Source organism: Mercenaria mercenaria, chromosome 12 (genome assembly GCF_021730395.1).
Source record: "Mercenaria mercenaria strain notata chromosome 12, MADL_Memer_1, whole genome shotgun sequence".
In the NCBI taxonomy this organism is placed as follows: Eukaryota; Metazoa; Mollusca; class Bivalvia; order Venerida; family Veneridae; genus Mercenaria; species Mercenaria mercenaria.
In genome coordinates this window covers 20,451,220-20,473,702 of record NC_069372.1, presented here as the reverse complement: position 1 = coordinate 20,473,702, position 22,483 = coordinate 20,451,220, and the positions used below count along the sequence as shown (strand labels likewise).

The 22,483-nt window shown below is 35.6% G+C and overlaps 1 protein-coding gene across 1 annotated transcript; it reads left to right on the top strand.

The window, feature by feature from the left end:
- The first annotated feature begins 1,600 nt into the window (after positions 1-1,600).
- Positions 1,601-21,260, top strand: LOC123534528 (CD2 antigen cytoplasmic tail-binding protein 2 homolog). Its single transcript, XM_045316814.2, has 5 exons — positions 1,601-1,788; positions 8,489-8,610; positions 16,677-16,807; positions 19,368-19,816; positions 20,957-21,260. The coding sequence occupies exons 1-5, from the start codon at positions 1,647-1,649 to the stop codon at positions 21,157-21,159; spliced, it is 1,047 nt and encodes a 348-aa protein (XP_045172749.2). The 5' UTR covers positions 1,601-1,646; the 3' UTR covers positions 21,160-21,260.
- The last annotated feature ends 1,223 nt before the right edge of the window (positions 21,261-22,483 follow it).

The following is a 22,483-nucleotide window of genomic DNA, read 5'->3' as shown; positions in this document are numbered from 1 at the left end:
CTTTTGCTCTAACGCGTTTCAGTATGTATCACTTAGCATTCGATCGAACTCGGCATGTTCCTATCACATGCTAGGTAAAAATGGCGGCATAAGAATTTAACGTCTACATCTACTGTGTACTGCCCAACAACAATCAATACTGATTATAACTGGGAGGCGCTTGTCTGGGACAGACTGTTAAAAGATGAGCAAGCTCATTAGGTGCAAAGTTAAAAAGAACTACTATTACTAAGATTAAAAACATAGATATAGATTAGAAGGTTGCCAGCCTCTCAGTGAATAGAATCAAACTGGGGCTGGACTGTATGTGTAGGGGAAGACCATTCCAGGAACGAATTGTTCTTGGAAAAAAGGAGTTAGAATGGTATTGCGTATGGGATTGTGGGATAAAGTAATTCAGGTTCCTTGTAGGTGTGAGGTGGCTATGGTCAACTGCAATAAGACTGTACTTTATTTGTAAAAATATAATAAGGGAATTTTTGATGCGGCGTTGTTCAAGGGATTGCCAGCTGAGATCTTTAAGCATTTGGGGGACACTGCTTGTTTGATCATAGTTGATACATACGTATCGAGCTGCAGATCGTTGTACTCGTTCAATTTTGTATGTTAGGGATTTTGCCAAGGGTGCCATATAGAGGAACAGTATTCAAGCTGTGGGCGGACATAGGTGTTGTAAGCTATTTCTTTTACTCTTCTGTTTTTGTTTTTGTTGTTTTTTTTTTACATTTCTTTTGATGAATCTGAGTGAGTTATTTGCTTTCGATGTGATGTTATCAATGTGTTTTGACCAACTGAGATCTTTACTTAGTGTGACGCCCAGGTATTTAGCAGCTTCTGTAGCTTTTAGTGCTATATTATGGAGTGTATAATTGTAGATGATAGGTTTTTTCTTTCGAGTAATCCTCAATACTTCACACTTATCCGGATTGAACTCCATTGACCAGTCCTTTTCCCAGGCTTCTAGGGAATGGAGATCATTTTGTAGGGATTGGGAATCAAGAGAGGATTTAACCGTCAGGTAGACAAAAGTGTCATCTGCAAAAAGTCGTGACTTACTTTTTGGTGGACTCTGGGAGGTCTTTTATGTAGGCTAGGAAGAGACAAGGGCCAATGACTGGTCCTTGTGGAACCCCAGAAAATACAGGAAGTTCATCTGAGGGGAAGCCATCCACAACTACTCTTTGGGAACGGTCCTTGAGAAATGACTTGATCCACTGGGATGTTAATAGATGGACTCCCAGGGTATCGAGCTTATGAATCAATTTATGGTCAACCTTGGCTCGAAAAGAGAAATTGAAAGAAAAGAAAAGGAGTAAATTCAGCGGGTTGTATTTAACGAATTGTAGTTTTCTTATATAAAAGTTAACACCCACTTTTCTTTTTGTTTTTCTACAGTAGCGATATAATTCTTTATGTGAATATAAGTCTCTGAAAATCTGATATGCTAGAAAATGTCGAAAAACCGTTATAAAGTAAGTGGATTTTATATGAAATAAAGAACAGCCAGATTTAGTGGTGTTCAGCCTATATAGATTTCAAGTTTAAACCTCATGACCTTGGAATAAAATGCACCGGCGAGGTATTTCCGGTTAAAAAAACGATTTTTTATTTTTAAAAAAAAAAAGTAGAACTCTGTGGTACTGACAATGTCAAAAAGAAAGGTTCAGTTCGATGATGAGCATGGAGGACAGGGAGATGTGACAAGGCGATTTAAGGAGAAACATTCACTTGACAGTGACGAAGAAGACGAAGTAACTGAAGAAAAGCTGGATGAAGAGGATATTGAAGGTAGCTCCAGCCAAAGAGCTGTAATTTTAGGGAAACACTACTTTCTATAGTTTTGTCGGCCATAGTCCAGGCTTTGCACCACTAAAATTATGACTCTAATATACTGACTAAAGGTTAGGGTTAGGTCGACTATGGCCACAGTGGTTCGTTTGCCCTATGGAAAATAGCCAATTTTACTGCGTATTAATATGAAATAAGGCACTGCCTCAATCTGAATCAATCCGACTTCAACTCATCCCATAACGTTTGAAAAGAACTGTTTAAATTAATGACAGCACGGAAGGACATTTTTTAATTCGATATTAAATATCTCATTCGGTATATCGCATGTTATCATAGAGGGATCGATCCGGATTTTAGTTGCTACGTGTAGGATCGATTCCCTATCAAATTAAAGGTAGATTTTGGAATAAAAACAACATTGCCCATATTGTATTGTATTCAGGTAATTTCCGCCTCTTGGATAGGCGCACCCTCCGGATATATTTATTTAGGGTGCGACACCTTATGTACCAGTCACTTTATGTACCACTCTGACACCTAATGTACCACCTATAAATTATATAGTAACTGTATCTCATAGTGTACTAGAGTACTGCAGCTCAGTGTGGAGTCCACATACACAGCTCAACATACATAAAATCGAGATGGTCCAACGCAGGGCCGCTCGATGGGTCACCAGTGACTATTCAAATTACAGCAGTGTCACACACATGTTAAAGCAATTGGGGTGGCGTTCCCTTGCAAACAGAAGAAATGATGCCAGGCTACTGATGTTTTACAAGATTGTCCATGGACTGGTTGCAGTGCCAATGCCATCTTATATTTTACCTCCTACCCGGCTCACTAGACACATGCATTCCCAATCTTTCCGGCAAATTCAAACACCCTGTAATTATTACAAGTTCTCTTTCTACCCGGCTACCATCATTCTCTGGAATTCTTTGCCGGCTGACATTGCTCAAGCACCTACCCTGGACCAGTTTAGGCAAGGGGTAACCAAACTGGGCCAGGACTTCTGAGTGACCAGGCTGTTTTTAATCCTTTTACTGTACATTTCGCCTTTTTATAAGCACTATCAGCTTTTTCTCAAATTCTCACAAATACTTTATGTATTACTTTAATTCTCCTGTACATTCCTGCTTTTAAACTCTTATGCACTGACGCGCACCTGCATAAAATACTCGCAAGGGTGTCATGCAGTATTTATAGATAGATAGTGTAGTACTATGAATAGGTAATAATTACCTGTGAAAACAACTTAATTTGATTTAATCAGCTCAATGATATTAATCTGTTGAAACAATTAACAGTTATATTTTTTTTCATTTTATAAAACATCTTGATATGAAATGACTATCAAAATAAGTAAAATATTGAATAAAATAGAATATAAGGGATATAATAATATGGATAAGATATGGTTCTTAACTTTGTCTTTGAGGTAAGAATGTGATAATCCACTAGTGTTTCCTGCAGGCCTTTTTAACATGGCGCAGCGCCATGCCCCGTTTGAAGTGCCGCCAAGGTGCCCTTCAAGTTGCCCTTCAAGCTGCCCGTTTGCGCCATGTGCCCTTTTATTTTATCAGGCTTTTGTATTTATCTTGAAAAGTGCCCTTTCAAAACCAGTCTGGATAGCCAATGTCCGCGGGGCATGTTCCGTGTATTGTACCGTCAATTAGCGGCTTTGATCAACAGGTCGACACGTGGGTGCATCAACCGTGAATGACCCTGATTAAGAACTGACAGGATTATGCAATCAATTACTGTTTTATGATTCTTTAATTGGAAACAGTAGATGAAAATTTGTTGTTTTTAGCACGTCGGCGGAGAAGCTACATTTAGCCTTTTTACGGAAGAGATGATTGAAAACGGTCAGTTAACACATGATTAAAGGATAATTATTTTAAAAGGTTGTAATCAATTAAAATGTAGATTGATTGTCGCACATTTTTGATGCGCTCATTAGGCCTTTAAAAATAAAATGTTGAATGTTTGCCCTCTGCCGATCGCCGACCAACCCATGAAAAATGACCAGACTCAAAATGTTTTACATCGATTTTATCTACAAGATATATTTTATTCCTTCATGGGTATCATTTATAAAAATAATACAAGATAAACATTTAAGCTTCAGAATGATACCAAATTCATTAAAATCGACAAATGTCTTGTTTAATAATTACGAAGTAGTACTTTCAAAAGCACATTCATGACGCGCCGACGCAGAAGTCGCCACCATCTTGAAAATTTGAAAACGTACATCGGTATGAAAATAACCGATAACCTAGCGATTAAGTTATAAAACCTGATCGAGATTTAAATGAATAAACTAAAAATGCAAGGCCCTAGTTTTGTTTCAGTAAATAATTTGTCAAAATAATTTTATAAGGTTGAAATTTAAGTTGAAAGTGCACGGCCGCATTCAAGCAAGCCGAAATTTTGAATTATTATTCGCAATGAACCATAGGTATTCACATGTATGTTTATTTTACTTAATACTGTATGATTAGATAGAAGAAAAAATACAGATTCATAGTCAATCGTTGATTCAAACTAGTGTATGAGGACACAAAATTTTAAGTAACATCCCCCAGCTACACAAAAATGAATGAAATATCGGTATCAGGCGAAACATCAAAACGTCTTAACTCGACGGATTTTAAGGGGGAGGAAGGGATGGGGGCCCCTGACCATCTCCTCAAAATACACCCATGATACTGAGCAGTGAATTTTAACATGTTAGATAACTATCAAATAGAAAATATTAAGTAATAGTACGATTCTTAGGCTCCGCTACATTATGACCACGCCCGCGACCTTGTGATTTACTTGCAAAATATCTGGTGTGTCCGCTGCCCAGAGGAGAATATTTTCGATAGTGCCAATGTAAACAGATAATATAAAACGTTTAAATTGGCGTTTAATGACTTTTGAGTGTTCCTGTTAGTTTGACTTGGATAGCTTTTCAATGTTTGAATCATATTTAGTGTTTTTAAACCTATGATAGTTTGATTGACACAATTGTTGACCTATACCGCGACATTAGTGATGTTACGTCACATGATAACAATGGCTGACTATTGTTGTTCGAAGTACACATGGATGTTCTTGAATGATATCTTATTCATTTTCACACAGTTATTGATGCATATGACATGAAATATTGTGGTAAAGACAAGAAATACACTGTTGTGTTGTTTCTTGTTTAATGTCGTTACGTCGAATGTCAAGTACCGCGACATTACAGATGAACGGTATATATATTATATATCCATATTTGTACTGATGTGCATAACGTTGAGGTTTGGACAAGTTATGTGGACGCTTATTACTATTAGGCACAAGGAAAAAGAGTAATCTTCAAAAAAATCCGAAGTCAGACGCTCTGTGCACGTGCTGGAGGTACACATTTTTTAATTCGATAGTAATATATTATGCCTCTTTCTCGTAATTCCGAGCTTTCTCATTGATCCGAGCCTTTAGAAAATTTGCACTTGTAGCTATTTCTTGTTTTTAAATTTTATGCATGTTGTGGCAAACCATATGACTGTTAAAGATAATAAAAAGAAAATAGTATTATTCACTTTAAAAGTGAGTAGGGTCATCTGACTGTGACCTTGACCTACTGACCTACTTTCTTGTTTTTTAAGATACAGCCTTGAAATTTGGATGACATGTACAGTTTTGCACACCAATCTTAAAACTGGCTTTCAGCGACCATGAATTGACCTACTGACCTACTTTCTAATATTTTAGCATCAGTTTGCCATTTTAAACATGTGACTCATATTACTCAGGTGAGCAATTCAGGGTCATGATGACCCTCTTGTTATGGATTTTTGCGAGAAATTATTTTTTGCCTAAAAAAGGTTAGTCTCTTTTATGGCCTTTAACAATATGATGATTGAATTTTTGTTGTAAAAATTTCAGATTTTTAAAAATGTTTAACAAATGCAAAACTGATTAATGGTACATAGGCATGTTTGTAATGATGATAATAGCTGTAGTAAAAATATTTGTAATAGCACATTAAAGAAAAAAGGAATATAAAAAAAAATTGTGCTTTTCTATTGTTTTTGTTTTACCATGATCGGGATATTACCCTGAACGAGGTAATTTATTATTTACTCCATTTGGGAGATATTTTCAGCCTATTTTATAACAAAGGCTGTTATTTGGCCGCTTTCTAATTCGAAAAAACAGGTGACATTTCCCAATGTGAAGCACTGAATTTCCCCCAAAAAAAGTTAAGAATTTCCCATAAATGCTGAAATGTTGAGCTCAGACAAAATAGTTTGTTAAATTGCATGAAAGATGAGTGCAAATTGTTCCCAGTCACGGCCTTAGACTAAGAATCAGTGCATATATGAACAATGGCAAGGAGAGAAAAAACATGAATTTTTATTAAAAACTGAATATTTTGAAAAGAAAACACATTTTTCTTCTGATATACAGGAAAAAAAACTACAAAATTCATTTTCTTTGAATTGAAATGCAGGAAAAGTACATTATATGTAGCAATCCTGTGTACCCTAACTTTTAGCCTGCTGGCGGCAAGTTGTTCTGCCTTTGCGACCAGTGCAGACCAAGATCACCTGCACATCCATGCAAGCTGATCTTGGTCTACACTGTTCGCTATTCAGTCAGTAAATTTAAAAAAAATCTATTTACTATATTACATGTTAAACTCCCATTTGAGGAGATGTGGTGGTCTATGAGAAAGGGTGTTCAACTGAAAGGGCATGGATTTGTGCTCAATCTGGAGTCCTAACCACACCTTGTATGACATCAGTACTGACTTTTCCAGGAAAGTGGTCACTAGAGTGATTAAAATAAGCTTTAACCTTTCATCACAATCAAGCTTAAATAAATTAGTTTAATCTAAACCTGCTGGTGGCAGATGATTCTGCCTTTGCGACCAGTGCAGACCAAGATCAGCCTGCACATCCGTGCAGTCTGATCATGGTCTGCACTGTTCGCTATTCAGTCAGTAAATTTTCAGTGAAAACCCCTTTGAATAATAAGTGGTACTGTCCAAATTGAAGGATGGACCAGTCCATTTTAGAAATTTAGCAGGGTAAGGGTTAATCTAAACCCCATGTTCATTCTCATGAAAACAGGACTGACTGTAAATTGTAAAAGTTAGTATTACCAAGAAAAACTTGCATGCTGCTTGTAAAAGGTAATAGATCATGTTGTTGACGTCCTTCAATATATTATTACAATGTAATATGAGAATAACCTCTGAAGATCAAAACTCTAAACTGTCTAGTGTGATAAACCTTTCTAGTGTGATAAACCTTTAGCCTGCTGGAGGCAACAGATTCTGCCTTTGTGACCAGTGAAGACCAAGATGAACCTGCACATCTGTGCTGTCTGATCTTGGTCTGCATTGTTCACTATTCAGTCAGTAAATTCTCAGTGAATAACCCTTCAAATAATAAGTGGTTCTGCCCAAATTGAACGATAGACCTGTCCATTTTTTAGCTCCACTATTCGGAGAATAGGGGGGCTATTCTACTCGCCCCAGCGTCGGCGTGACCTTTCTTGGTTCAAGTTGTTCAGCAACCTTTGTTTTTCTGTCATATCTTTGTTACTATTGCTTATATCTTACTGTAACTTCACATAAACATTGTCCAGCATACAAACAAAATATATGCAGGGGCTGGGCCCATTATACATTATACTTAGGTTATTTTTAAGGTTAAAGTTTTTCAGCAACCTTTGTTTTTCTGTCATATCTTTGTTGCTATTGCTTATATCTTACTGTAAGTTCACATAAACATTGTCCAGCATACAAACAAAGTATGTGCAGGGGCTGGGCCCATTATACTCAAGGTCAAGGTCACAAAGTTGTTATACTTGGAATTTTCATGTTAAATTTTTTTGAAAGCTTCGTTTATAGACATATCTTTGGTACTTTAAAAGATAATGACTTGAAATTAAAAATATTTCTTTATAATCATCATCTGCATGTGTGGTTACAACCGCATAACTCTTATTATATTTTTGACAGAATTATGCCCCTTTCATACCTAAAGTTTTTTGGCAATCTTTGCTTTCTGGATATAACTTTAGTACAATATAAGGTAAAGACTTGAAACTTAAAATATTTCTTTATCATCATTATCTGCATGTGTGGTAACAATCCCCATAACTCTGATTTGTATTTTTGACCAAATTATGCCCCTTTCATACTTAAATATTTTGACAAACTTTGTTTTCTGGACATAACTTTGGTACTATATAAGATAATGACTTGAAACTTAAAATGTATCTTTATCATCATCATCTGCTATAATAATGAATAAAATAGATAAATAAATAAAATGAAAATAAATAAATAGAAATATAATTTGAGTTTAACAAACTTTATGTGCATGTAGTTTCTTGGACTGTTTTTTCTGATATAATTTAATTCCATCAAAATTATTTTTAAAGAATGTCAGTGCCCCTTCCATACTTGACCTTTAACCCCTCTGAGAAGTAAGGTCTTTTTATATCTTGGTGTATCTTCCTTTAAAAGTAGAGGTCTCTTATTGAGACATAGATTCATTTTACTGTCAAATTGCCAAATAGTGGAGCGCGCTGTCTTACGGACAGCTCTTGTTAAATTTAGCAGGGTACAGGTTAAAAGTACAAATGTAAAAACATTGTTTATCTAACTAAATAATATTATCTCCCCTTGTTTTGACAGGACAGGAGGAAGGAGAAGTTGATTATGATGAAGGGATCAAAATTACCCCATTCAACATGAGAGAAGAATTGGAAGAAGGGCATTTTGATAAAGATGGCATGTACATCTTCAGTAAAGATAAAGTAAGCTGTTTATTCATCATACTAAGTTTCCATGTCTTGAATGAATGAATGATGCTTGTGTAAAATCTTGTTTACCATTTGTTGCAGTAAGATTTTTGACAGAAACACTCCGGGAGAACTACGTTCCAACGCAAGTCATGTCTCAACGATATCATGTGACATATCTCAACGACTTCTGGCTACGGTATCGCTCAATATGACACGGCTTATATTATTTTCATATGTATCAATTACTTTTATTATACTTACTTATGTCTTGACTTGAACATTTATTCAGATTCTAAAAGTAATCGCATAAATTTATTAAAACATTTAAATTTTAAAAGCAGTTGTCTGTTATTTAGAAAATAGAAGCATTTTACTATTTTCCAGAATAAAACAAATATACAACACTTTTTCAACAGCAATACTTACTGACAGTCAATGATCGATTAAAGGCAATGCCAGTTTTAATCTTAGAAATATATCTCTGCAACGGCTTTATCATAAACGAACAATATTTATTAAATATCATGTCCCTCACTCTAACCGATGATGTTACTAACTCTATACGCGACAAAGGCAAGCGTTACTGACACTCATCGAAGTATTGCTGCTTAACACATTACTTATATTTGAGTAAAATATACAATGTCTGTGACTGAAAATCAGATTTTGTTCAAAGTATGTACTAGTATTTTTATCCGTTTCTTTTATTATCATTTGACGGTTTCTCCAAGATATCTTACTAGCAATATATATGAGGTGGCGCGGAGTTGACTTATACTATTGCATGCGCACACCTTTATTATTATTAAGTGTGTAAAAAGATTCTTTTGAAGCACAGGGCGCAACTAAGAAACCTGTAGTAAGCATGTGATCGTAGGTTATTAGATTTGTATCTAGGTATATGCTCGCGTTCTGCAGCGGAAATATAGAAATATTGCGCGACATCAATCAAACCGAGTCTGCAATTTTCACTGTTTGCCTTGTTCTCGGTGCTTTCGAGGGATCTACTTTCCAGATTTTATTTATGAAGAATGAATGCTTATTTATCGATGCAAATCTAAAAATCTTTTTATAATTACTACATGTGTATAATTCATTATATCAATGAAAAAATTGTTCTTTAGCCCAAGTGGAACTGAAAATGTCCTAGTTAAAGAACTTAAAAACGTGACGACATCCATGAAACTGACGTCACAATTGACGACACGAACTCGAAATGAAACTGAAACGTCAATATTTATAAATTATTGACATTGTTTTTGGATATAATGCACTTGTTCTGCAGCAGTAATTTTGCGCGACTTTAGGAGCGCAATATTATCCGCGAAAGAACGAGTGCATATATCCACATACAAAGTTGATAACGTTTTTATTACATACCTACTATCAAGTAATTGCTTTATGTCTAAATTTTCTTTCTGCTACGAAAAACAGGAAAAAGTACGAGAAGAATTTCTCCGAAAATCTAATAAACAAATCAAGCTGACGCGCATTCATATTTTCCGCAAGTTGAACCGTCAAATAGATGCCGCAACGTGCGCGTGGACGTCATGGACATCACGTGATTATTTCCACTTAAACGTTTAGAAAACATTTCTCTCTGATATGAAAGCTTTTAAATTTCTGTTGTTATCTGTGAAATACGGTATGCAACAAAAATGATCTGTCAGAATGAAACGCTTATTTTTATACGATGTGCAAGAAAAAAAAATCAGTTATGTGTTAACGAACTCAACAGAAATATCCGTCCTGAGGGCACTTGCGCCTTGTGTTGTTACGAGTTATGACGTCTCAGGTTCCTAATACATTTGCACGACGTAATAATAATTATTATATGCGGACAAAATGAGCAATACGCCTGCACATGGTGCCGAAAACATTTGTTACGAAATAGCTAATTTATGTGGAAAGTTCTTGAAGTAATGCTTTACGATCCTGATTATCTATACAGAATTGATTACCGGCGTACACATGTACGTACTATCTAATAAGTGTGAATGTATAAGCTATTTGTAACATTAATGAAGCGTTCTACGTCTCTCCGAGATAATTGAGCCGTGCCATGAGAAAATCAACATAGTGGGTTTGCGACCAGCATGGATCCAGACCAGCCTGCGCATCCGCGCAGTCTGGTCAGGATCCATGCTGTTCGCTTTCAAAGCCTATTACAATTAGAGAAACCGTTAGTGAACAGCATGGATCCTGACCAGACTGCGCGGATGCGCAGGCTGGTCTGGATCTATGCTGGTCGCAATGCACTATGTTTGTTTTCTCATGGCGCGGCTCAATTAAAGATTTTAAGGTTCGTGGTGACGGAATGCGCAAGGTGCCCCTCAGAACATTATTTCATATACGGACGGGCATCTTGGTAGAGCAAACGACCTTTTGCAAGCGTACTGGATGGATTTCTTAGATGAAAATCCCACATCCAAAGCTAAAGTTCAAGCACATAGATGAAAAGGCAAAATAAAGGAAAAAGGCGTTTCAGTAAAACGACAAAGTAAAGGAGATTCGAGTCACTGCACGACTTTTATGAATTATGTTTGAAAAAGAAAAGTAAAAGAATGATGCAATATGCTGCATAAGTTTGGATTATCTTAGTAAATGCACAAGTTTCGAGAACTTAATAAGGAAATTGGGAGATGAAAACAACGCAAAATACTAGCAATGAAATTTTCAGGAAATGCGCGTGTTTAAAAAGGACGAGAAAGAAAGACATGCAGTAAAGTTTAGAATAATATAATTGTTATTTTCTTCCAATTATTAAAACCTTACAGGTTCTCTATCCGCTTTTAACGTAAAATGTAAACATTACATTGCATAACATGTATAAAACTGACTGTAAGAGTAATGGTTCAGCTGAGCACCACTTTTGTGTAGGAGCCATCAACAATGCTTACAAGATTCCATGGAATTTGATATAAATGAAAGATACTTATTTCTATTGAAGAGCATTAACCTTACATTTTAATTTTCATGCTTAAATTGTACATGATTTTATTAATCCATTTCAAAGAATTTTACTCCACCCTGCGTAATACTATAATGTGTATTATTATAACGACAAATACATTTGTCATACTGATTAAATTGTTGTATCTTGCCCAGACGTCATCCAGTCATTTATGAAAATGTCAAAGAAATGTTCTCGACGTAAAGATAAGATGTACATAAGAATTTTCTACAAGTTCAAATGGTAATTATGATACTGAGACTTTGCAACACTGTATGTGAGACGTTGTCACATAATCTCTGTTATCGTTGCGGCCTTGCAACATTTATGTAGCTTACATATGTGTATTTGTAACTAGTTCATTGTATCTTGCAAAATGCTGCAAATAGCTAATATATCTTCCACACATCAAACTCATCTTTTCAGTTATGAAACGTAGAATATATACGCTTAATTACACATAATATATGAATCAACAAGGTCATTCGAAGCGACACCGTAGCTTCATCGTTGAGGCATGTCACATGATATCGATGAGACTTGACTTACGTTGGAACGTAGTTCTCCCGGAGTGAGAAAGTCAGATAATTTTTTCATTACAAAATGAAGCATCTTAATAAAACTACTAGTAAGTAGTTGTTGTGTAAAAGCTTTGTATATAGGTTTTCTGCAAACAAAAAGTCTTATTTTTCTTACTTAAGTAGTATAACCAGTTCGTAGTTATTCAGGGTTGCCACTTACCTTGAAAAGTCAGGGGAAAATAATTTTTAGCTCGACTATTCGAAGAATAAGTAGAGCTATCCTACTCACCACGGCATCGGCGTCGGCGTCGGCGTGACACCCTGGTTAAGTTTTTCATACCAGTCTATATTTTGACAAAGTCTTTTGAGATAAAGCTTTGAAACTTTCAACACTTGTTTACCATCACCATGTCAAGTTATAGGCAAGAGTCCAGGGATCATCCTAGGTCAAAATTTTAGGGAGAAGTGACTTCTCCCTCTGCAGAATTTAAGGAGAAATCGAGGAATTTAAGGAGAAGATTCGACATAGTATTCAGTTTCCTGCCTATAATTATATATTTCCACTTTCTGTGGGTCTTGCTATAACTTATAAACAGTAATTATTTAAGGAAATTGATTATTGCATTATTATTTTCATGAATTTCTAAATAAAGTATTAACTTAGCTATGTAAAATTCGCCTTAAAATTTTTATCCGAAATTTACACGTCCGAAACTCGTACGTTTATCAGGTGCACGATCGAAACGCCATGAAAATTTTCATTAATGTTTCGATTCTCGTGCTTTAATAATGCCCGATTCTTGCATCAACTTGTTCAGATTTATACATCTAATTGATATATTTATTAATCTTTATCAAAATAATACCAAACTCGTAGATATTGGCGATCTTTTTACAATAATTTTGTACGGCAGTTGAGACGTCCGCGGAATTGTATTTTTTTTTATCAACAGCGCCCGGGCAATTCATTAACAGAAATTGGCCGTATTTGAAATATTTTTTGAAGTAAGTTTTAATAAAATCAATTAATAATATTATACAATTTGATGCATAAGTTCATGCACTCGTTAAGTTTATCGGCTTTTTACACGCCGATTGAAAATTTTCAAAATGGCGGCGGCTTACAATATTATTAACACTGTGGGATATTAACGATACGATTGGCTGAAGTTTGACAGGTGAGTAGGCGGGGTTGACTATGGATTTATCAGTAATTTAATCTAGAATATGCATCAAGTTTTACCACTTTAAATAAACAGATTACAACACTCAGAAAAACTCGGCGATTCGGATTTCGCCTGGAGGCGATAATTAGACGAGGTGGACGACTTTACAGCGACGATATCGCTCCAATCGCCTTGTAGGATGATCCCTGATCTGAGTACATAACTCTGTCAAGCATTTTGACTGAATTATGGCCCCTTTTGACTTAGAAATCTTGGTTAAGTTTTTCGTACCAGTTCATATTTTGACAAAGTCTTTTGAGATAAAGCTTTGAAACTTTCAACACTTGTTTACCATCACCATGTCCAGTTGTAGGCAAGAGTACATAACTCCATCAAGCATTTTGGTTGAATTATGGCCCCTTTTTGACTTAGAAATCTTGGTTAAGTTTTTCGTACCAGTCTACATTTTGACAAAGTCTTTTGAGATAAAGCTTTGAAACTTTCAACACTTGTTTACCATCACAATGTCCAGTTGTAGGCAAGAGTACATAACTCCATCAAGCATTTTGACTGAATTATGGCCCCTTTTGACTTAGAAATCTTGGTTAAGTTTTTCGTACTAGTTTAAATTTTGTGTAAAGTGTTTGACATATGGCTTTGAAACTTTTATAACTTGTTCAGTATAATAGTCTCTATCAATAGGCAAGAGTACATAACTCTGTCATCTTTTTTGGCTGAATTATGGCTCTTTTTGAACTTGGAAATTGGTTCTGTTTTGTATATGTCCATGTTTTGTCAAGACTATTTGACATATGGCTTTTAAACTTTAAACACTTGTTTATCATTATGATTTCCATCTGTAGGCAAGAGTACATAACTCTGACAACTATTTTGACTGAATTATGGCCCTTTTTGGACTTTGAAATTTGTTCAGTTTTTCTTACAAGTCAGCGTTTTGTCAAAACTATTCGAACTGTGGCTTTGAAACTTTTAACACTAGTTTATCAACATGATTTCCATCTGTAGTACATAACTCTGTCAACTATTTTGACTGAATTATGGCCCTTTTTGGACTTGGAAATTAGTTAAATTTTTCATATAAGTCCATGTTTTGCCTAACATATAACTAAACATATTTGCCATCATGGTCACACATTGCCATTTAGTGCAAGACTAATCGAAATCCACAAATACAGGAACATTTTTTGTTTAATCCATTTTTTTGTTTTGTCTGAAAATCTATGGAAATATAAGTATTTCCAAACACATTTTGGTGTAATTGTGTATAAACATAATTTAAATGTGTTTGAATCAATTCCGTTTTTAGCTCATCTGATTTTTTGAAAAAAAATGATGAGTTATTGTCATCACTTGAGAGGTTGTCGGCGTCGGCGTCGGCGTTGCCTGGTTAAGTTTTATGTTTAGGTCAGCTTTTCTCCTAAACTATCAAAGCTATTGCTTTGAAACTTGGAATACTTGTTTACCATCATAAGCTGACCCTGTATAGCAAGAAACATAACTCCATCTTGCTTTTTGCAAGATTTATGGCCCCTTTTGTACTTAGAAAATATCAGATTTCTTGGTTAAGTTTTATGTTTAGGTCAACTTTCCTCCTAAACTATCAAAGCTATTGCTTTGAAACTTGGAATACTTGTTCACCATCATAAGCAGACCCTGTACATCAAGAAACATAACTCCATCTTGCTTTTTGCAAGATTTATTGCCCCTTTTGGACTTAGAAAATCAGTTTTCTTGGTTAAGTTTTATGTTTAGGTCAGCTTTTATCCTAAACTATCAAAGCTATTGCTTTAAAACTTGCAACACTTGTTCACCATCATAAGTTGACCCTGTACAGCAAGAAACATAACTCCATCCTGCTTTTTGCAAGATTTATGGCCCCTTTTGGACTTAGAAAATATCAGATTTCTTGGTTAAGTTTTATGTTTAGGTCAACTTTTTCTCTTAAACTATCAAAGCTATTACTTTGAAACTTGCAACACTTGTTGACCATCATAAGCTGACCCTGTACAGCAAGCAACATAACTCCATCCTGCTTTTTGCAATAATTATTGCCCCTTTTGGACTTAGAAAATCATTTTCTTGGTTGAGTATTATGTTTAAGTCAATTTTTCTCATAAACTATCAAAGCTATTGCTTTAAAACTTGCAACAGTTTTTCACCATCATAAGTGGACACTGAACATCAAGAAACATAACTCTATCCTGCTTTTTGCAAGAATGATGGCCCTTTTTAGATTTAGAAAATCATGGGTAGGACAATATTTCTATTACACAAAAAAAATCAGATGAGCGTCAGCACCCGCAAGGTGGTGCTCTTGTTATGTTAACTTTGGAATTTTGAAGACTGAAAGGAAAATATATGGTGGTATTGGTCAGTGAAAAGTATGGTTTAGTCAGGGAATTTCATTTTCTCAACTAAGTGGCAACCCTGTTATTGTCGATACATACTGTGTAGACTGGATCCCGTCCCTTTGCTTGTTCTGGCATATTTTTCATGTTAAATTTTCTTCATTAACGGTGGAAGTAACTCCAGCAGATTGTTTCTTTATTATCCCCCGCCGATGAAATCGGGTGTGGGGTATTGAAATGGCGTCAGTCCGTCCGTGCGTCCGTCCGCAGCCATTCCTCAGTAACTAGCTGGTAGAATTTCATGAAACTTGAAATAAACATGCACCAGCATACTGCGATGATGCCCGTCAAGTTTTGTTTTTTTTTATTGGTCAATTTCCTTTAGAGTTATTGCCCTTGATTTAATAAAAATGTCCGTCCGCAGCCATTTCTCAGTAACTATCAGGTAGAATTTCATGAAACTTGAAATCAACATGCACCAACATACTGCGATGATGCCCGTCAAGTTTTTTTCTGATTGGTCAATTTCCCTTAGAGTTATTGCCCTTGATTTAATGAAAAATCCACGTCTGCTGCCATTTCTCAGTATTTCATGAAACTTAAAATAAATATGAACCAACATACTTTGATGATGCCTGTAAAAAAATTTTTCAATTGGTCAATTTTCCTTAGAGTTTTGCCCTTTAATTGTTTAAAAACCTACAGATTTGTACATAACAAACCAACCAATTGGTAGAATTTCATTAAACTTCTTTTATTCTTTTCCATGAAAATTTATTATAAACATGTGAAGTTTTGTACCCACACCTGGTCACCACCTTGCCTTGGTAACTCCAAGAGACATAATTATTCTGATTAGGTGGTGTTTTGAAAAAAATAGTCCTTGAAAATTGTTGAAAGTCCTTGAAAAGTACTTGAATTTTGTCTCAGATGTTCTGTATGAACCATGCCAACAGATAAAAATGTGCTATTTTAAAGGCTTAAAATTACTTACTAAATGTTTGCTGTATTATAACCATGCAGGCAGGGAGCCAGGATACATACTGTGTACGGTTTATGTTTTCTACAGGACAAGATAAAAGATGAGTGGATGGATAACATAGACTGGCAGACTATAAAGGAAAAAGACAAACTGGCTGAGACTAACAGAGATGACAGTGAGAGTGAGGCAGAAAAACTTGATCTTAAATCCATATACAGGTACATAAGCAGATTGGGGTCTTAAATCCATATACAGGTACATAAGCAGATTGGGATCTTAAATCCATATACAGGTACATAAGCAGATTGGGATCTTAAATCCATATACAGGTACATAAGCAGATTGGGATCTTAAATCCATATACAGGTACATAAGCAGATTGGGGTCTTAAATCCATATACTCATAAATACATTTATTACATACTCATTTATAAACTCCGTTAAGCTTCAGTGGAACCTGAAACGTCGATATTTTTCCATATTGATGTTTAAATTTCATGTCGGGTGTGTGACGTCAGTTTCGTGTATGTCGTCGCGTTTAATAGTTCTTTAACGGCGATATATTTACAATTTTACTTGGGCTTAAGAACATATTTATATCATTTATGTAATAATTATAAGTACAGATGCGTATGTAATAAAAGATTATTAGATTTGCTTCAAGAAACATACACTTGTTCGTTCGCGGAATAATAATGTCGCGCAATATTTCCGCTGCAGAACTCGTGCATATTTCTCAATACAAATCTAATAATCTATAAATATTGGGATCTTACATCCATATACAGGTACATCAACTTATTAAGATCTTACATCCATATACAGGTACATGTACATAAGAAAATTAGGATCTTTCATCCATATACAGTTACATAAGTAAATTGGGATACAGGTACATAAGTGAATTAGGATACAGGTACATAAGTGAATTAGGATCTTACAACCATATTCAGGTACATAGGTGAATTAGGATCTTACAACCATATTCAGGTACATAAGTAAATTAAGATCTTACATTCATATACATGTACATAAACAAAATATGATCTTGCATTCATATATGGGTAAAGTCAAACCTGCCTTAAATTAAAGGCAACTTGTTTAAAGCAGACACTAGCTTTAAGCAACCAGTTAGCTAACTCCAAATTTACATTTTGTTTTAATTTCTAACTGAAGTAAAAAGTCACCTGCCTTAAACAGCAACATAGCAGACCCTTCGCTTTTGTACATCGGTTCTTTTGGATCTTAAATGCACATACAAATTAATAGTTTGATTATGATTTTAAATCAATATACAGCTGTCTCCATTGATTGAGATCTTAAATCCATATACATGTACACTGGCTGACTGGGGTTTTAAATTCATATGCAGGTTCATCACAAAATGCTGTAGATAGCTTCAGATTTTATAAACTAGGCAAATGGTTTATGAATAATTACTAATTAAACTTATGAAATCATATTTTTAGCTCACCTGTCACGAAGTGACAAGGTGAGCTATTGTGACCGCTTGATGTCCGTCGTGCGTTGTCTGTCGTGCGTCAACAATTTGTAAAAAAATCTTCTTCTTGAAAACCACTGGGCAGAATTTCACCAAACTTCACAGGAATGGTCCTTGGGTGGCCCCCTTTCAAAATTTTTCAAAGAATTGAATTCCATGCAGAATTCTGGTTGCCATGGCAACCGAAAGGAAAAACTTTAAAAATCTTCTCCTCAAAAACCAGAAGCCCTAGAGCTTAGATATTTGGTGTGAAGCATTGCCTAGTGGACCTCTACCAAATTTGTTCAAATCATGACCCCGGGGTCAAAATTGACCCCACCCCAGGGGTCACTTGATTGTACTTGATTGTACATAGAAAAATCTTCAAAATTTTCTAAAAATAAACCAGAGCTTAGATATTTGACATGTAGCATTGCCTAGTGGACCTCTACAAAAAAATTTCAAATCTTGACCCCCCCAGGGTCAAATTGACCCAGCCCCAGGGGTTACTTTATTTTATGTTACTATAAATAGCTTATTTAGTAACTTCTTTATTATTGGCCATAGGGAAAAACCGAGACCACTTTTCTGTGGTACAACATGGATGGTACATGTACCTCCAATTTTTAGGTGTATTTTGACATATCTGTACCTTTAAGAAAATTTCAGCTATATTTACTCATGATTCTTTTGATTGATCTTGATTATGATTTTTTGACCTTCCTGTCCTGAAGTGCAATGATAACAGGTGAGCGATATAGGGCCATTATGGCCCTCTTGTTTGGCTTTTCATTCACATTAAAGATTACTACAGTTACTTTTTCACAATAATTAATTCCTGAAAAGGTCCTCAGATTTGAGATGTAATGATTTTTACCATAAAAACAGTGTAAAAATAAGATTGTCCAAAAACCTGACATTTTTGGGGGCAGATTTATTCAAAAGTCTAAATTTTCTTTGAAATTTTATCAGTGATCTACAGGGAAAGGATTTAGTACTGGAGGTTTTGTCTTTAATGTCACTCAGCCAGACCAGTTTTATTGCCCTTGACTTACTGAAATCAAAATTGTGCTTATGAGGTCTAAAAGTTTGTATCTGAAAAAGTAGAATCATGAAACATTTTAGGTATGTTAGTATGTAAATCAGCATGTGAAGTTGTGCTCATGAGGTTCTATTTCTTATTTACCCCTTCCCCACCACTCCCTCCCTTTTCAGTTTCTTTTACCTTGGTTTGATTTCAATGTAACTGCCTTTCTCATAAGAAATATGATATCTACTTACAGTATTGTTTATTTCAGTGAGATGTTGAAACACTTGAATCCTGGAGAGACAGTAGCTAAAGGATTAAGACGATTAGGTGGTAAGAAAGGTAAAACAATGTCATCGAGCGAGAGATGGAAAGCTAAGAAACAGAAAAAGGAGGAGACAGAGGAAGACAAACAAGCTGCAAAAAACAAAGAAGACTTTCTAGCACTAACCGGTCTTGCTGATCAAGTGTTGCAGGATGGTAACATGGAAGTTTATGAAATGACGCACGAGAAATTGACGTATGAACTTAAGAAATTTGAAAATGGCAGTGAAAGAGTGTCCATACCAGAAGGGACAAATGATGATGATGCTTTAGATATGTTTGCAGAAGACTTTGATAAAAGTGAAGCAGGAAAAATAGAAACGGATTTGAAAAATTCTGATGCAGCAAAAAATGAAACCAGTGCAGAAACTAATGATAAAGCAAAGGAGAGTAAAGGTATATACTAAAGGTTTAATTATTCTAGTAAGAAAAACAAATAAAACATTTAAGGTAGTGGACCCGAAATAACAATACTCATTTGAGCCACGCCATGAGAAAACCAACATGGATCCAGACCAGTCGCACATCCGCGCAGTCTGGTCGGGATCCATGCTGTTCACTTTCAAAGCCTATTACAATTAGAGAAACTGTTAGCGAACAGCATGGAACCTGACCAGACTGCGCGGATGCACAGGCTGGTCTGGATCATTGCTGGTCACAAACGCACTGTGTTGGTTTTCTCATGGCGAGGCTCATTTTCCATTCGTTCACATTCGTTCTCTGTATGAGATTTCGGCATTCTTTGGTTGATATGAAAAATAATCTTCTGTTAAGGCCGAAAGTTGCCTAAGTCGCATACAAAGGATAGTTACATAATCGCACAGAAACTGCCAGTTGTTATTACAGGTCCTTGACCTTAACCTGCCTTTAAGACAATTATGTTTTATTTTTGATTGACAGTTACCTCTATGGCTGTCATTTAAAGTTCAATATCCATACATGTATTTTTGACATGTAATGGTGAAGTCAGCTAAGTAGTGTTACAGAATTTTAGAATATCAGTACAATCAGAAACTATGAATTGAAGGAAAATACCACGGATAAATGAAACTGATGTGTAAGTTATAGTAAGATATGTCAATATGTGTAAAAAAATAATTTTATCACAGCCCTAATTGACATCTTAAAAGGAAAAGATTCAGTTTATTCTAAAACAACGTTATCATTGCCTGCATGGTTTAAAGTACACTCGTGTGCACTCAACAGTGCAACTTATATATGGTCTAATATAATGAGATTATGGTTAAAAAAAAATTGATTCATTTTTTCAGTGTGTTCACCATTAGCCTGCTGGCAGCAAGTAACTTTGCCTTTGCAGCCAGTGTAGACCTAGAGCTGCACTGTTTGCTTAATTCGGCCAGTAAATGTTTAGTGAACACCCCTTCGAATAATAAATGGTACTGCTCAAATTGAAAGATAGACCAGTCCATTTTAGAAATTTAGCAGGGTAAAGCTTAAAGTATCCTGAAATGTTTACTTAGAGTACAATCATCATGTTGTATTAGATTAATGTTATGTACATTGTTGTTGGTTTAGATGTTCTGGATACAGATGAAGTGATGTGGGAATACAAGTGGGAGGATAAAGATGATGCAGAAATCCACGGCCCGTACTCCAGCTCAGAGATGCTGAAATGGTCAGAGGATGGTTACTTTAAAGCTGGTGTGTATTGTCGGAAAGCGGGGACACCGAGTCAGTTTTACACATCAAGACGAATAGACTTTGACTTGTACACTTGAAGTTATTGTATAGAATTCTAGATTTATGATATTTTTTAAGAATTTGCCAAATTCCACAGGTGTGTTATATATTGTTAATGAACTGAAGTTAATTTTTCCATCACAGTTATTATAACCCCTGAAAACCAGGTCAGTCAGTCATGTTGTCATGGAGACCATTTCAAAACATTTGTGGCAAAAACTCCATTCATAGTTCTAAAGGGATTCCATTGAAACTTCATACACATAATCAACATAAAGTGTAGCTGTATGTGACATTTTTTTCTTGAATGAACAAGAGGTTCAGGGTGCACCCAGACCCCATCCTCCCTCACCTTGTGGGGCGTACGACTTCACAGTTATAAAGGGATTCCGATGAAACTTTATGCACATGATAAGCATGAAGTTTGACATTTTTTAGCTCACCTGTCACAAAGTGACAAGGTGAGCTTTTGTGATCGCGCGGTGTCCGTCGTCCGTCCGTGCGTCCGTCCGTCCGTCCGTAAACTTTTGCTTGTGACCACTCTAGAGGTCACATTTTTCATGGGATCTTTATGAAAATTGGTCAGAATGTTCATCTTGATGATATCTAGGTCAAGTTCGAAACTGGGTCACGTGCCATCAAAAACTAGGTCAGTAGGTCTAAAAATAGAAAAACCTTGTGACCTCTCTAGAGGCCATATATTTCACAAGATCTTCATGAAAATTGCTCAGAATGTTCACCTTGATGATATCTAGGTCAAGTTTGAAACTGGGTCACGTGCCGTAAAAAACTAGGTCAGTAGGTCTAAAAATAGAAAAACCTTGTGACCTCTCTAGAGGCCATATATTTCACAAGATCTTCATGAAAATTGGTCAGAACATTCACCTTGATGATATTTAGGTCAAGTTCGAAACTGGATCACGTGCCATCAAAAACTAGGTCAGTAGGTCTAAAAATAGAAAAACCTTGTGACCTCTCTAGAGGCCATTTTTTTTTCATTGGATCTTCATGAAAATTGATCAGAACATTCACCATGATGATATGTAGATCAAGTTCGAAACTGGGTCACGTGCCGTCAAAAACTAGGTCAGTAGGTCAAATAATAGAAAAACCTTGTGACCTCTCTAAAGGCCATATTTTTCATGGGATCTGTATGAAAGTTGGTCTGAATGTTCATCTTGATGATATCTAGGTCAAGTTTGAAACTGGGTCACGTCCGGTCAAAAACTAGGTCAGTAGGTCTAAAAATAGAAAAAGTTTGTGACCTGTCTAGAGGCCATATATTTCATGAGATCTTCATGAAAATTGGTCAGAATGTTCACCTTGATGATATCTAGGTCAAGTTCGAAAGTGGGTCACGTG